At 41.0% G+C, this 17,544-nt stretch overlaps 1 protein-coding gene across 1 annotated transcript in view; it reads left to right on the top strand.

Annotated features, from left to right (window-relative positions):
• LOC110526905 (protein FAM189A2) overlaps positions 1-17,544 on the top strand; it is a 63,580-nt gene that overhangs the window by 41,261 nt on the left and 4,775 nt on the right. The window contains exon 8 of the mRNA XM_036980249.1: positions 4,495-4,683. Coding sequence (XP_036836144.1) covers positions 4,495-4,683 — 189 coding nt within the window. The remainder of the gene's footprint in view (positions 1-4,494; positions 4,684-17,544) is intronic.

Consider the following 17,544-nt stretch of genomic DNA (forward strand, 5'->3'; position numbering starts at 1 on the left):
CCGGCTCCACTACAGCCCCGTCGATGAGAATGAGGGCATGCTCAGTCCTCCTTTTCCTGTAGTCCAAAATAATTTGCTTAGTCTTGGTTACGTTGAGGGATAGGTTGTTATTCTGGCACCACCCGGCCAGGTCTCTGACCTCCTCCCTATAGGTTGTCTCGTCGTTGTCGGTGATCAGGCCTACCACTGTTGTGTCGTCTGCAAACTTAATGATGGTGTTGGAGTCATGCCTGGCCATGCAGTCGTGGGTGAACAGGGAGTACAGGAGAGGACTGAGCACGCAGGGGAGCTCCAGTGTTTTTTTTTATGGTAACCCTCCCAAACAACTTGTGGTTAAACTTCTTAATTATTGCCCTGTTAGTAGAAAGGGGCATTTTCAACCTTTGAGCTATTTTCTTATAGCCATTTCCTGATTTGTGCAACTTAACAACCTTTTGTTGCACATCATTACTGTATTCTCAGGTCTTTCCCAGAGTGATGGATGACTATGGGAACTTGGCCTGTGTGTCACCTCATATTTATACCCCAGTGAAACAGGAAGTAATCACTCAGATGAACTAAAAAAAACGTTAAATATGAATGGGAATATACTTCAGTTAGATTGCCAATAATTGAGAGGCACGTTTCGGAAACAAATATTTTTTCACATACATTTGACTTCAATTAAAGGTTTGATTTTTGTGAATATTTTGAATGAAAGACCAAGAGGATAAAAATAAAATAAATGTTTTCACAACAAATATCAAATCATAGACTTCATTATAACATAATAACACTCAGAAATACGAACCATAGGTCATTAATATGGTCAAATCCGGAAACGATAATTTGAAAACAAACGTTTATTCTTTCAGTGAAATACAGAACCCTTAAATATTTTATCTAACGGGTGGCAACCCTAAGTCTAAATATTGCTGTTACATTGCACAACCTTTAATATTATGTCATAATTATGTACAATTCTGGCAAATTATTACAGTCTTTGTTAGGAAGAAATGGTCTTCACACAGTTTGCAACGACCCAGGCAGCCCAAACTGCTGCATATACCCTGACTCTGCTTGCACAGAACGCAAGAGAAATGACACAATTTCCCTAGTTAAAATAAATTCATGTTAGCAGGCAATATTAACTAAATATGCAGGTTTAAAAATATATACTTGTGTATTGATTTTAAAGAAAGGCATTGATATTTATGGTTAGGTACACATGGGTGCAACGACAGTGCTTTTTTCACGAATGCGCTTGTTAAAACATCACCTTTTTGGTGAAGTAGGCTGTGATTCAATGAGAAATTAACAGGCACCGCATCGATTATATGCAACGCAGGACAAGCTAGATAAACTACTAATATCATCAACCATGTGTAGTTAACTAGTGATTATGTTAAGATTGATTTTTTTTATATGATAAGTTTAATGCTAGCTAGCAACTTAACTTGGCTTCTTGCTGCACTCGCGTAACAGGTAGTCAGCCTGCCACGCAGTCTCCTTTTGGAGTGCAATGTAATCGGCCACAATCGGTGTCCAAAAAAACAGATTACCGTTTGTGGGTTCAATTACAGGCTCAAAATGGCCAGAAAGACCTTTCTTCTGAAACTCGTCAGTCTATTCTTGTTCTGAGAAATGAAGTCTATTCCATGCGAGAAATTGCCAAGAAACTGAAGATCTCGCACAACGCTGTGTACTACTCCCTTAACAGAACAGCTCAAACTGGCCCTAACCAGAATAGAAAGAGGAGTGGGAGGCCCTGGTGCACAACTGAGCAAGAGGACATTAGAGTGTCTAGTTTGAGAAACAAGATGCCTCACAAGTCCTCAACTGGCAGCTTCATTAAATAGTACCCGCAAAACACCAGTCTCAACGTCAACAGTGAAGAGGCGACTCCAGGATGCTGGCCTTCTTGGCAAAGTTGCAAAGAAAAAGCCATATCTCAGACTGGCCAATAATAAGAAAAGATTAAGATGGGAAAAAGAACACAAACACTGGACAGAGGGACTCTGCCTAGAAGGCCAGCATCCCGGAGACGCCTCTTCACTGTTGACAGCCGCGACCGGGACTTAAACCCGGGCTCTGCGAGTGAGACAGTTTGTCAAAGAACATTTCCTTGGAATTGTTTTACCTGCATAAATATGGGGTCAATTTCACGCCATATGTATTGAATTCAACCAAAATGAAATAAATCATGAACATGAAAAATAAAGTTGAGAATGTAAACATTATATTTTTGAGGACGGGATGTTGAAATCAAAAACCAAACAATTAAAATAAACATTTATAGAAGAGAGCAAAACTCAGTGACAAATGATGAAAAAACTATATTTGAAAAATAATGCAAAGATAACTTTCCCAGCAACCAATCGTATTGAATACATTTTGTCTACACTCTTGCCTGCATGTACTACCTTTTGGTTACGCTACTCGTATCTTTGCTTTCGATGTCTGTTTCTTTCGAGTTTTGGCATTATTCTTCTGTGAAGGGAGGGGTTTAGAGGGAGGTGTAGACAGTGAGTCTTCCATTGGTCCTATTCAATAGGATTGGTTGCTGGGAAAGTTTAACCGAAAATGATTTTTTCATTAATTTTCAAATATATTTTTTATCATTTGTCATAAGAGTTTTGCTCTCGCTTTAAAATTATTTGCTTACAAGTTTTGTGGTTTTGCTTTTGATGTCTTATTTTTGTTTACAATTCTATACATTTTGCTTTCAATTGTTTGGTTTTTGATTTCAACATCCATTATTTCACCCGTCCTCAGAAATATAATGCTTACATTCTCAACTTAATTTTTCATGTTCACGATTTATTTTATTTTTCAATTCAATACATATGGCATGAAATTGACCCCATACAGCAAACCTAATGAATAATGCTGGAAATGCCAGTTAAAAAACTGAGAAAAAAAACTGTCCCTACCTATAAATTACAGACTATATGCAAAACACAGGGCATCCTGTGAATGGATATGTCCAAACCTCGGTATAAATCTTTCATCTTCGTTCCACCATCATAATTCACATTAACACATGTGAGCCTTGGAAAAAGCTATACGTTTGTGTCCTGACAAAGCATCCGCGAACTTGAATCCTTTTATTTTTATTTTTTTATTCAACTAGGTAAGACAGTAAACAACAAAATCTTATTTTACAATGGCGGCCTTCTCCAGCCAAACTTCCCCTAACCCGGACGACGCTGGACCAATTGTGCACTGCCCTATGGAACTCCCAATCACGGTCGGTTGTTATGCAGCCCGGGATTGAACCAGGGTCTGTAGTGACGCCTCTAGCACTGAGATGCAGTGCCTTAGAGCGCTGCGGCACTCGAGAATCCTTGCTGAGAGAGTACTGTTGCTAGTCGGATGTCTGTCTGTAGCTATCCCATTACAGCTATAGTTACTGCTAACTTACAGTGAAAGTACAGATATAGTTATCCTAGTGAAAGTACTGCTATAGTTATCCTAGTGAAAGTACTGATATAGTTATCCTAGTGAAAGTACTGCTATAGTTATCCTAGTGAAAGTACTGATATAGTTATCCTAGTGAAAGTACTGATATAGTTATCCTAGTGAAAGTACTGCTATAGTTATCCAGTGAAAGTACTGCTACAGTTGCTGTATCCCAGTGTACTGCTATAGTTGTCCCAGTCAGATGAATGGGACTTAACCTTGCCCTTCCGTCATAGATTCACCCACTGACAGCTATGCCATCAATGTATTATAAGAACATTTATTTCAGTCTCAGATGTTACATTCACCACCCCCACCCACCCTCTATCTAGCTCTCACAAACTCCGTCTCCTTCATACATACATACAGCTCAGGATAGGAAAGTTTCTTCCCTTTCTTCAATCTCTGTGAAAAGTGTAGTTTCACTCCCAGTCTGGAACTATTTTAGAGTAGAGAGACACGTTTGTCAAACTGAGAAGATTAAGACGTGGCGAAAAAAGTCAGACAGACAGAGACATTATGATCAAACAATTCAAATTGTAACTTTCCCTTTCTAAGGTCAGAGTGCCTGTCCGATAGAGATGGAGCTTTGGGTGTGACCCGGGTATAATTTGTCACACCACACACACTTAAGGGAGAGGAAGAAAGAAAGGGAGAAAAACTGACAGAAAGACAGAGTTAAAGAGGGGCAAGAGAGGAGTGAGCGCTACGCATAGAGAAGGTATAGCTGTTTATGCATGGTTCTCATTAAATCCTGTCTCTAGGGAGTTTCCTAAGGATAGAGTAACAACATTAGCTTGGGGAGTTTCCTAAAGAAATGCAGGTGTATCAGCGACTGGTTTATGACCCCTATTTACACTAGATATGAATCTGTAACCCCTCGTTCTCCCTACGTCTCTCTTGGTGTCCCACTTTCCCCTACCCCTGAACCCACCTCCTTCCCCCCTACCCACCCCTCTCCTAACTGTCTGACTCTGGGGTTTTTATGTGTGTGTGTTTTAGTGCCCCCCTACCCCTCTCCTCCTAATTGTGTTTAGTGTTCCTGTGATTCAGACGTTGGTCCCCAGACGACGGTTATGGCGGTGCCCACGTCTCCGCCGTCTTACCCCTCTCCCCGATCACCCCCCCTACTCCAGGCCAGACCCCCCCAGGGTACCCCGGTGCCCCCCGTCAGGAGGTCTCAGCGCCAGAGAATTATGCGATCCTACAGTGACCCCGTACTATTGGACCTGGCTGCCAAAGGTAAGGCAGGGTTACCCACACGTGCACACACACACACACACACACACACACACACACACACACACACACACACACACACACACACATACACACACCGACAGTCAAAAACAGGATTATATCAACTTTATAGTTCTGGAACAGTCTGTCCTCGGTAAATCTACAGTCTCTGCGTGCGTGTGTTTTAGAATCTCCTCATTCTCTGAAGAGTGAGACTACATTTACAAACATTTCCATTGCACAAATTCACATTTAATATGATACCGTTTGGCAGACACTTTTATCCAAAGAGTGTGTACATTTTTAGTGTGGGCGAGCCCCAGCAGTGGTTAAACCCATGATGCTGACATTGCAAGTGCCATGATCCACCACTGAGCCACACAAGACCACCGTTTTTTGCAAGAAAGGAAACAGCAAATGTTAATTCCTTCTGACAGTGAAGGGAGTTCAAAAACATGGCTCATTAGATTTTATAGTGGGATTACATGATGAGATACAACAGATGTTTTTGTTTGTTTAATATTCACTCAGCAATAGAGCAGAAGCAAACACTTGAAATGTCAATTCACATTGTAATGGAAAAATAAGAAAGGAGGACCAAGGCACTCTTCATATAATTGATTAAAATGCCTTGATTAGTATGGCATGTTCAATAGAAACAACGTTTTTTTTAAACCGATGCGTATCGGCTGCATGGCCTTTGTCAGGGAGTACAAAAAAAAAAGGAATACAAGGTCTTCTTTTAAACAGCTTATCAATTAGCCCCAATTGGAAGAGGGAGTGGTTACACAATTGATTGGACACACCTAGTAAGCAATACTATACACATTGAAATACTGTAGCTATGTTATCATAAAAATACAACTCCAAACTAGAAGTATCAGAACACTAAAAAGTAGTTCTAACCTTAAATATGACTGGGAGAAGTGTCAGAAATAAGAAAGCTAAATATTCCATAGTACACTAGAACACAGCAAAACATGAACAACAACAGTCTAACCATAGCTGAGGGCAACAGAGCAAAATGTCCACTATAGATGACAGCAAATGGACCCATCTCGACCCTACAGGAAGGGTGAGAAATCCATATCTTCATTTAAACCAGGGTATTTAGTGGCCTGTAGTTTGTAAATCCAAAAACTTTCCCTTTGGTTTAACTGTTTAAGATGGTCCCCTTTTCTAATTGAGGCCGGAACATGATCAATACCCATAGCTTGTAGGGAGGCAGGGTCGCCATGGTGTAAGGACTTGTAGTGCCTTGGCATGGTGTAAGGACTTGTAGTGCCTTGCCATGGGGCAGTCTTCATTGCCTACCCGTAAGGCGTACTTGTGTACTTGAAGGCGTCTCTTTGTCCTTCCAATGTAGAACACCTTGCACTGTGGACATTCCAATCTGTAGATGACATGAGTGGTTTTGCAGTTAATGAAATATTTGATTTGATACTCCGTTTTAGAAGCTGTGTCAACAAAATACTTCTTCTGTACAATATTTCTGCAATGGTTGCAATGGTTACATTTAAAGGAGCCCTTGGGTTTGTGGTCAAGCCAAGTTTTTTGAGAGTCACCCGGAAGATAACTGTGGATTAATTTGTCATATAGGGTAGGACATCTCTTAAAGCTTATGACTGGTGGCTTTGGGAAGACTTGGCGTTGTAGCGTATCACTTTGGATGATTCCCCAATTGTTTTTAATTATTATTTTAATGCTCTCTGCCTCAGTGCTGTATCTTGTAACAAAATACACTCTCTCAGATGTATCACGAGGCACTCCCCTTCTCTCTGTCAAGTAATCCAGCCCTTATACCGGCATCTTTCAGGACCTGAACGCTGTAGCCCCGATTCAATAAGCGATTCCCCAATTCAGCAGATTTAACACTGTAGTCTGTTTCCTGATCGCAAATTCTGCGGACTCTTTGGAATTGGCCATATGGAATGTTCGCTTTTAGCCTTTTGGGGTGAAAGCTGTCTGCCCTCAGAATGGTTTTCCCATCTGTAAGCTTCCTAAAGATAGATGTGTGCAAACAACCTTTGTCATTTTTACTAATGTCGAGGTCCCAAAAATGAATGTTATGCTTGTTGTACTCCATAGTTAGTTTGATGTTAGGGTATTGGTGGAAGGAAATAAGTTCATCTTCTGAGCAAGATCAAAACAGGAAAAGATCATCAATATAGCATCCCCACCATATAATCTGGTCAAAGAACTGGTTATTAGAAGGATCCAAAATGAAGTCATTTTCCCATTTACTCAAGTACAAACCGGCGTAGGAAGGGCTGTAGCTCCCATGGCACACCCTTTTACCTGTTTAAAAATACTGTCCTGAAAGATAAAGATATTATGATTAAGAGTCCATTCAGTCAGTGAGACAATGAATTCTGTAGGAGGCATCTCAGCCTCAGGTCGGGTACTCAAAAAAATGGTGCATAGCTGCCAAACCTTGTTCATGTTCAATGGTGGTGTAAAAGGAAGCTCTACCTATATTGTTAAATTCCTTCATTTTGTTCAACACATCTGTGGTATCTTGACGATAGGCTGGGAGTGACGTCAGAAAAGGCTAAATAAAGTAATCAATGTATTTAGAGATGGGTTCTGTCAGGCTTTCATTACCACTAATGACTGGTCTGCCTGGGGTGTTTTCAAGATTCTTGTGGACTTTTGGAAGAAGGTAAAAATAAGCCATACTGCCATTGAAAATAAAATTAAACTCATTGTCTTAAATGTAGCCATTCTCCTTAGCTTCTGTGAGGATCCCTTTCAGTTCAGTTTTTAGGTCCTCTGTAGGGTTGAAGGTAAGATATTAGTAGAATTCATCATTGTCTAATTGACGGTAGGCTTCTGTCTGTTTTTAACCACAATCTGTTCATTTTTGGACAATGATTGAACTGCAGCCCTCTCTGTCTTAGAAAGATTACAAAGTGTTTGGTTGGAGTCAATTAGACCCTTAAACAGATTCTCCACATCAAAATTCACTTTCCCTACAAGCTATGGGTATTGCTCATATTCTGGCGTCTATTAGAAAAGGGGACCGTCTTAGACAGTTAAACCAAAGGGAAAGTTTTTGGATTTACAAACTACAGGCCACTAAATACCCTGGTTTATATGAAGATATGGATTTCTCACCCTTCCTGTAGGGTCGTGATGGGTCCATTTGCTGTCATCTAGTGGACATTTTGCTCTATTGCCCTCAGCTATGGTTAGACTGTTGTTGTTCATGTTTTGCTGTGTTCTAGTGTACTATGGAATATTTAGCTTTCTTATTTTTGACACTTCTCCCAGTCATATTTAAGGTTAGAACTACTTTTTAGTGTTCTGATACTTCTAGTTTGGAGTTGTATTTTTATGATAACATAGCTACAGTATTTCAATGTGTATAGTATTGCTTACTAGGTGTGTACAATCAATTGTGTAACCACTCCCTCTTCCAATTAGGGCTAATTGATAAGCTGTTTAAAAGAGGACCTTGTATTCCTTTTTTTTTTGTAAAACCGACGCCGAAACGCGTCGGTTTCTATTGAACATGCCATACTAATCAAGGCATCTTAATCAATTATATGAAGAGTGCCTTGGTCCTCCTTTCTTTTTGATGACCAATTTACCCCTTTTACCAAAGAGCACCTACTATCTACCAAAATGTACTATTGTGGGGGGGGGGCGCCAACCCAGACAGGATGATCACATCAGTGACTCAACCCACTCAGGTGACGCACCCCTCCCAGGGACGGTATGAGAGAGCCCCAGTAAGCCAGTGACTCACCTTCCTCCTCTTTCTCACATTGTAATGAATTCATTAAACAAGAAATAAGAAAAACATACATGTTGGTATGTTATAAAGTGCATTAAAAAGCTATATTTCTAAACTACTGTATTTAAAAAGATGTATGCGTGTGTACGTGCATTTTTGCATGTCTGCGTGTGTGCTCGTGTGTGTGTGTGTGTGTGTGTGTCTGCCTACCTGCGTGTGTGTGTGTGTGTGTCTGCCTACCTGCGTGTGTGTGTGTGTGTCTGCCTACCTGTGTGTGTGTGTGTGTGTGTGTGCTTGCATGCGTGTGTCTGTGTCTGTAACTGGCTGATCCACAGATAAACAATCTCACAGATCCATGTTGCCTTTTCGATGCATGGTAGGTCATTCCAGCTGTACAACTGATGCGCAGGCTGAACGGTGACACAGTCGTCCTCTTCCCCACCTCCATTTTTAGGCTGTCCGGAACTCCAGAACCTACAAACCATATACTGTTGAACTTTGAACTTATCCTTAATCATGTGCAAAGAGACTTACCTTCTGCCGACAATAGAATGACAGTGTCAATTTTCTTTTTACATTTATATTTTGATATACATTGTTGATGTAACCATTTCCTGGTTTCCCTCAGAATCCTTGTCAGTCAGACCAATCAATATGTGTTGAAGAACTGACTGATAACAGTGAAAGAAGAGAGTAAAAGTTGTGTTATGATACAACTGCACTGAAGGCAATTAATATAGACTTTTTTTCTGTTTCACTTCTGATTTGAAAGATCTTGAAAATCTGTAGTCTCTCGCTCTATCTTTCTCACACACACACACACACACACACACACACACACAAACCTGTTCCCCTCTGCTGTTTTTGATCACCAGGTCTGCTACCCTCTTCAGACACTCCTCTCTGTTCTTCTCCCAGGTTTTATGCTCTTAGGAGAAGTACCAGCTGGGGTTAAACTTATTCCGTCCTTTCATACAGAGTTGGGGGACAAAAGTGAATTGCTTTCCCTTATTGGACTGCACTGTTAGCTGATCCCCCACACACACGCACATACACTGTACAAACACACACACACCAGGGGTGAAATAGTAGTACCAGCAAAATAAATATTGAACATGAGCCTATGACAGTAATTAAAACAAAGATGCCAAAAAAACTGTAGGCTATTAAACTATTTACACTATGTATACGAAAGTATGTGGACACCCCTTCAAATGAGTGGATTTGGTTATTTCAGCCACACACACGTGTGTAAAAATAAGTTATGAGGTCGAAGGAATTGTCCGTAGAGCTCCGAGACAGGATTGTTTCGAGGCACAGATCTGGGAAAGGGTACCAAAAAACTTCTGCAGCATGGAAAGATCCCAAGAACACAGTGGCCTCCATCATTCTCAAATGGGAACCATCAAGACTCTTCCTAGAGCTGGCCGCCCGGCCAAGCTGATCAATCAGGGGAGAAGGGCCTTGGTCAGGGAGGTGACCAAGAACCCAATGGTCACTCTGACAGAGCTCTAGAGTTCCTCTGTGGAGATGGGATAACCTGCCAGATGGAAGCCAGATGGAAGCCACTCCTCAGTAAAAGGCACATGACAGCCCTCTTGGAGTTTGACAAAAGGCACCTAAAGACTCTCAGACCATGAGAAACAAGATGTTCTCGTCTGATAAAACCAAGATTGAACTCTTTGGCCTGAAATGCCAAGCGTCGCGTCTGGAGAAAACCTGGCACCTACGGTGAAGCATGGTGGTGGTGGCAGTATCATGCTGTGGGGATGTTTTTTTAGTGTCAGGGACTGAGACTAGTCAGGATCGAGGCAAAGATGAACGGAGCAAAGTACAAATGAAAACCTGCTCCAGAGCGCTCAGGTCCTCAGACTGGAGCGAAGGTTCACCTTCCATCCTGACAATGACCCAAGCACACAGCCAAGACAACGCAGGAGTGGCTTTGGGACAAGTCTCTGAATGTCCTTGAGTGGCCCAGCCAGAATCCGGACTTGAACCCTATCGAAGGAGAGACATGAAAATAGCTGTGCATCAACGCTCCCCATCCAACCTGACAGAGCTTGAGAGGATCTGCAGAGAGGAATGGGAGAAACTCCCCAAATACAGGTGTGCCAAGCTTTTAGCGTCATACCCAAGAAGACTTGAGGCTGTAATCGCTGTCAAAGGTGCTTCGACAAGTACTGCGTAAAGAGTCTGAATACTTATGTAAATGTAATATTTCCGGTTTATTTTCATTTTTTTTTTTTTGCTTTTAAAAAAAAAAACTGTTTTTGCTCTGTCATTATGGGGTATTGTGTGTAGATTGATGGGGGGGACTATTTAATACATTTTAGAATAAGGCTGTAACCTAACAAGATGTGGAAAAAGTCAAGGGGTCTGAATACTTTCCGAAGGCTCCGTATATACAGTGGGAAGAAAAAGTATGTGAACCCTTTAGAATTACCTGGATTTCTGCATAAATTGGTCATAACATTTTATCTGATCTTTTTCTAAATCAATAGACAAACACAGTCTGCTTAAACTAAAAACACACAAACAATTATTATTTTTCATGTCTTTATTGAACACCGTGTAAACATTCACAGTGCAAATTGGAAAAAGTATGTGAGCCCTTAGATATAATAACAGGTTGACCCTCCTTTGGCAGCAATAACCTCAACCAAACGTTTTCTGTAGTTGAAGATCAGACCTGCACAACGGTCAGGAGGAATTTTGGACCATTCCTTTTTACAAAACTGTTTCAGTTCAGCAATATTCTTGGGATGTCTGGTGTGAACTGCTCTCTTGAGGTCATGCCACATCATCTCAATCGGGTTGAGGTCAGGACTGAATGGGCCACTCCAGAAGACGTATTTTTGATATACTTCTGTCTTTTGGGTTGTTGTCCTGTTGCATCACATAACTTCTGTTGAACCTCAATTGGCGGACAGACATTCTCCTGTACATTCCTGTACAGCTGTACATTCTCCTGCAAAATGTCTTGATAAACCTGGGAATTCATTCTTCTGTTGATGATAGCAAGCTGTCCAGACCTGAGGCAGCAATGGGTTTTTTTGGACAGCAGGGGCTTCTTCCATGGTGCCTTCCCATGAACACCATTCTTGTTTAGTGTTTTACATACAGTGGGGAGAACAAGTATTTGATACACTGCCGATTTTGCAGGTTTTCCGACTTACAAAGCATGTAGAGGTCTGTAATTTTTATCATAGGGATACTTCAACTGTGAGAGACGGAATCTAAAACAAAAATCCAGAAAATCACATTGTATGATTTTTAAGTAATTAATTTGCATTTATTGCATGACATAAGTATTTGATACATCAGGAGAAGCAGAACTTAATATTTGGTACAGAAACCTTTGTTTGCAATTACAGAGATCATGTGTTTCCTGTAGTTCTTGACCAGGTTTGCACACACTGAAGCAGGGATTTTGGCCCACTCCTCCATACAGACCATCTCCAGATCCTTCAGGTTTCGGGGCTGTCGCTGGGCAATACGGACTTTCAGCTCCCTCCAAAGATTTTCTATTGGGTTCAGGTCTGGAGACTGGCTAGGTCACTCCAGGTCCTTGAGATGCTTCTTACGGAGCCACTCCTTAGTTGCCCTGGCTGTATGTTTCGGGTCGTTGTCATGCTGGAAGACCCAGCCACGACCCATCTTCAATGCTCTTACTGAGGGAAGGAGGTTGTTGGCCAAGATCTCGCGATACATGGCCCCATCCATCCTCCCCTCAATACGGTGCAGTCGTCCTGTCCCCTTTGCAGAAAAGCATCCCCAAAGAATGATGTTTCCACCTCCATGCTTCACGGTGGGGATGGTGTTCTTGGGGTTGTACTCATCCTTCTTCCTCCTCCAAACACGGCGAGAGGAGTTTATACCAAAAAGCTCTAATTTTGTCTCATCAGACCACATGACCTTCTCCCATTCCTTCTCTGGATCATCCAGATGGTCATTGGCAAACTTCAGACGGGCCTGGACATGCGCTGGCTTGCGCAGGGGGACCTTGCGTGCGCTGCAGGATTTTCCTCATGATCATTGATGCCCCACGAGGTGAGATCTTGCATGGAGCCCCAGACCGAGGGTGATTGACCGTCATCTTGAACTTCTTCCGTTTTGTAATAATTGCGCCAACAGTTGTTGCCTTCTCACCAAGCTGCTTGCCTATTGTCCTGTAGCCCATCCCAGCCTTGTGCAGGTCTACAATTTTAGCCCTGATGTCCTTACACAGGTCTCTGGTCTTACACAGCTCTCTACACAGCTCTCTGGAGTCTGTTTGATTGAGTGTGTGGACAGGTGTCTTTTATACAGGTAACGAGTTCAAACAGGTGCAGTTAATACAGGTAATGTGGAGAACAGGAGGGCTTCTTAAAGAAAAATTAACAGGTCTGTGAGAGCCAGAATTCTTACTGGATGGTAGGTGATCAAATACTTATGTCATGCAATAAAATGCTAATGAATTACTTAAATATGTGATTTTTTTGGATTTTTGTTTTAGATTCCATCTCTCACAGTTGAAGTGTACCTATGATAAAAATTACAGACCTCTACATGCTTTGTAAGTAGGAAACACTGCCGATTTTGCAGGTTATCAAATACTTGTTCTCCCCACTGTATTGTAGACTCGTCAACAGAGATGTTAACATCTTGCAGAGATTTCTGTCTTTAGCTGACACTCTAAGATTCTTCTTAATTAACCTCATTGAGCATTCTGCGCTGTGCTCTTGCAGTCGCCTTTGCAGGATGGCCACTCCTAGGGAACAGTGCTGAATTTCTCCATTTATAGGCAATTTGTCTTACCGTGGACTGACTTTTAGAGATACTTTTGTAACCCTTTCCCTTTTCGAGGCATGGTTCACATCAGGCAATGCTTCTTCTTCTTCTTCAAACTCAAATTTTGTGAGTGTTTTTTATGGGACAGGGCAGCTCTAACCAAAATCTCCAATCTCGCCTCATTGATTCGACTCCAAGTTAGTTGACTCCAGACTCCAATTAGCTATTGGAGAAGTCATTAGCCTCATGGTTCACCTACGTTTTCCAACCTACACTGTGACAAGTTTAAATTATGTATTCAATATAGACAAGAAAAATACAATAATGTGTGTGTTATTAGTTTAAGACTTAGTTGAAGTTCAGATCAAATTGTATGTCAAACTTATGCAGACATCCAGGTAATTCCAAAGGGACACTGTATATGCAGTTGAAGTCGGAAGTTTACGTAAACTTAGGTTGGAGTCATTACCACTCGTTTTGCAACCACTCCACAAATTTCTAGTTAACAAACTATAGTTTTGGCATGTTGGTTAGGACATCTACTTTGTGCATGACCCAAGTCATTTTTCCAGCAATATTTTACAGACAGATTATTTAACTTATAATTCACTATATCACAATTCCAGTGGGTCAGAAGTTTACATACACTAAGTTGACTATGCCTTTAAACAGCTTGGAAAATTCCAGAAAATGATGTCATGGCTTTAGAAGCTTCTGATTGACATAATTTGAGTCAATTGGAGGTGTACCTGTGGATGTATTTCAGGGCCTACCTTCAAACTCAGTGCCTCTGCTTGACATCATGGGAAAATCTAAAGAAATCAGCCAAGACCTCAGGAAAATTGTAGACCTCCACAAGTCTGGTTCATACTCAGGAGCAATTTCCGAACGCCTAAAGGTACCACGTTCATCTGTACAAACAATAGTATGCAAGTATAAACACCATGGGACCACGTAGCCGTCATACCGCTCAGGAAGGAGACACGTTCTGTCTCCTGGAGATGAACGTACTTTGGTGCGAAAAGTGCAAATCAATCCCAGAACAACAGCAAAGGACCTTGTGAAGATGCTGGAGGAAACAGTATCAATATCCACAGTAAAGTAAGTCCTATATCGACATAACCTGAAAGCCACTGCTCCAAAACCGCCATAAAAAAGCCAGACTACGGTTTTCAACTGCACATGTGGACAAAGATTGTACTTTGTGGAGAAATGTCCTATGGTCTGATGAAACAATAATAGAACTGTTTGGCCGTAATGACCGTTGTTATGTTTGGAGGAAAAAGGGGCAGGCTGTGCTAGCCAAAGAACACCATCCCAACCGTGCCGCACGGGGGTGGCAGCATCATGTTGTGGGGGTGCTTTGCTGCAGGAGGGACTGGTGCACTTCACAAAATACAGTGCCTTGCGAAAGTATTCGGCCCCCTTGAACTTTGCGACCTTTTGCCACATTTCAGGCTTCAAACATAAAGATATAAAACTATATTTGTTTGTGAAGAATCAACAACAAGTGGGACACAATCATGAAGTGGAACGACATTTATTGGATATTTCAAACTTTTTTAACAAATCAAAAACTGAAAAATTGGGCGTGCAAAATTATTCAGCCCCTTTACTTTCAGTGCAGCAAACTCTCTCCAGAAGTTCAGTGAGGATCTCTGAATGATCCAATGTTGACCTAAATGACTAATGATGATAAATACAATCCACCACAAGACCTGGCCGTCCCTCTAAACTTTCAGCTCATACAAAGAGAAGACTGATCAGAGATGCAGCCAAGAGGCCCATGGTCACTCTGGATGACCTGCAGAGATCTACAGCTGAGGTGGGAGACTCTGTCCATAGGACAACAATCAGTCGTATATTGCACAAATCTGGCCTTTATGGAAGAGTGGCAAGAAGAAAGCTATTTCTTAAAGATATCCATAAAAAGTGTTGTTTAAAGTTTACCACAAGCCACCTGGGAGACACACCAAACATGTGGAAGAAGGTGCTCTGGTCAGATGAAACCAAAATTGAACTTTTTGGCAACAATGCAAAACGTTATGTTTGGCGTAAAAGCAACACAGCTGAACACACCATCCCCACTGTCAAACATGGTGGTGGCAGCATCATGGTTTGGGCCTGCTTTTCTTCAGCAGGGACAGGGAAGATGGTTAAAATTGATGGGGAGATGGAGCCAAATACAGGACCATTCTGGAAGAAAACCTGATGGAGTCTGCAAAAGACCTGAGACTGGGACGGAGATTTGTCTTCCAACAAGACAATGATCCAAAACATAAAGCAAAATCTACAATGGAAAAAATAAACATATCCAGGTGTTAGAATGGCCAAGTCAAAGTCCAGACCTGAATCCAATCGAGAATCTGTGGAAAGAACTGAAAACTGCTGTTCACAAATGCTCTCCATCCAACCTCACTGAGCTCGAGCTGTTTTGCAAGGAGGAATGGGAAAAAATGTCAGTCTCTCGATGTGCAAAACTGATAGAGACATACCCCAAGCGACTTACAGCTGTAATCGCAGCAAAAGGTGGCGCTACAAAGTATTAACTTAAGGGGGCTGAATGATTTTGCACGCCCAATTTTTCAGTTTTTGATTTGTTAAAAAAGTTTGAAATGTCCAATAAATGTCGTTCCACTTCATGATTGTGTCCCACTTGTTGTTGATTCTTCACAAAAAAATACAGTTTTATATCTTTATGTTTGAAGCCTGAAATGTGGCAAAAGGTCGCAAAGTTCAAGGGGGCCGAATACTTTCGCACGGCACTGTAGATGGCATCATGAGGAAGGGATAATTACGTGGATATATTGAAGCAACATCTCAAGACAACAGTCAGGAAGTTAAAGCTTGGTCACAAATGGGTCTTTCAAGTGGACAATGACCCCAAGCATACTTCCAAAGTTGTGGCAAAATGGCTTAAGGACAACAAAGTCAAGGTATTGTAGTGGCCATCACAAAGCCCTGACCTCAATCCCATAGAACATTTGTGGGTAGAACTGAAAAGGCGTGTGCGAGCAAGGTGGCCTATAAACCTGACTCAGTTACTCGAGCTCTGTCAAGAGGAATGGGCCAACATTCACCCAACTTATTGTGGGAAGCTTTGGAAGGCTACCTGAAACGTTTGACCCAAGTTATAAACAATTTAAAGGCACTGCTATCAAATACTAATTGAGTATATGTAAACTTCTGACCCACTGGGAATGTGATGAAAGACATAAAAGCTGAAATAAATCATTCTCTTAACTATTATTCTGACATTTCACATTCTTAAAATAAAGTGGTGTTCCTAACTGACCTAAGACAGGGAATTTTTACTCAGATTAAATGTCAGGAATTGTGAAAAACTGAGTTTAAATCTATTTGGCTAAGGTGTATGTAAACTTCTGACTTCAACTGTACATATCTTTTAAAAATATATTTCCCTTTATTATTTTCCTCTAACCCTACCACCCCTCCCCTAATTGGAATAAACTAACGAACAACAACACTTAGGCTTCTACTTCCAGTTTATACATACTATACTTTTTACAGACACAATGCATTTTACAATAGTTATCTTTTGTTTGTTTTTAATGCCATCATTCAGATACTCTCAACCCCTCCCATCTATCTCTGAAGACCATCCAGTTCGATTTCTATGTTGCATATATTTTTAACCGTGCTGTTTCACAAAAGTTCTGAATCTATATACATTTTACAGACACAATGTATTCTACATTAGTTATCTTGTTGTTTTTAATCCCACCCTTCAGCTCCACTCAACCACTCCCATCTATCTCTTAACACCATCCATTTTTTAAATATATATTTGCAATATATTTTTCAACTGTGCTGTGATGTTGAAACAAAATATACATTTTTTTGCTAAAAGTATTATTATATCATTGATCGATTGACTATGTCTTTTCAAATCACCCAGTATTGCTATCTGCAGAGTTAGCTCCAGGTAAATGTTGCACTTCTTCAACCATTCCTGGACCTAAGACCAAAAACATGCTACATATGGACAGTACCAAAACAAATGATCTAATGATTCGGTCTCTTCACAACAAAATCTGCAGAGCTGGGATGGTTATAACCCCCATATAAATAACATTATATTGGTTGCAAGAATTTTGTATAATAATTGAAAATAAGTAGTTGTAGCTTGTCTCTCTTTGGTCAGGTTGTGGCAAATGCAATCTGGTCCTGTGTTATTTATCTTCATTGTGCAAGAGATTTGTCTTTGTCTTCATTTTGCTACCTTTCTATACAGTATGTAGGCCTATAATAAAGAAACACATCATACATAGAAGTCAGAAGACTCACAGAGGGCCAGACGCAACGAGATGTTGAGAGTAACTTGTAGAACACAC

This window comes from Oncorhynchus mykiss, chromosome 6 (genome assembly GCF_013265735.2).
Source record: "Oncorhynchus mykiss isolate Arlee chromosome 6, USDA_OmykA_1.1, whole genome shotgun sequence".
Taxonomy (NCBI): domain Eukaryota; kingdom Metazoa; phylum Chordata; class Actinopteri; order Salmoniformes; family Salmonidae; genus Oncorhynchus; species Oncorhynchus mykiss.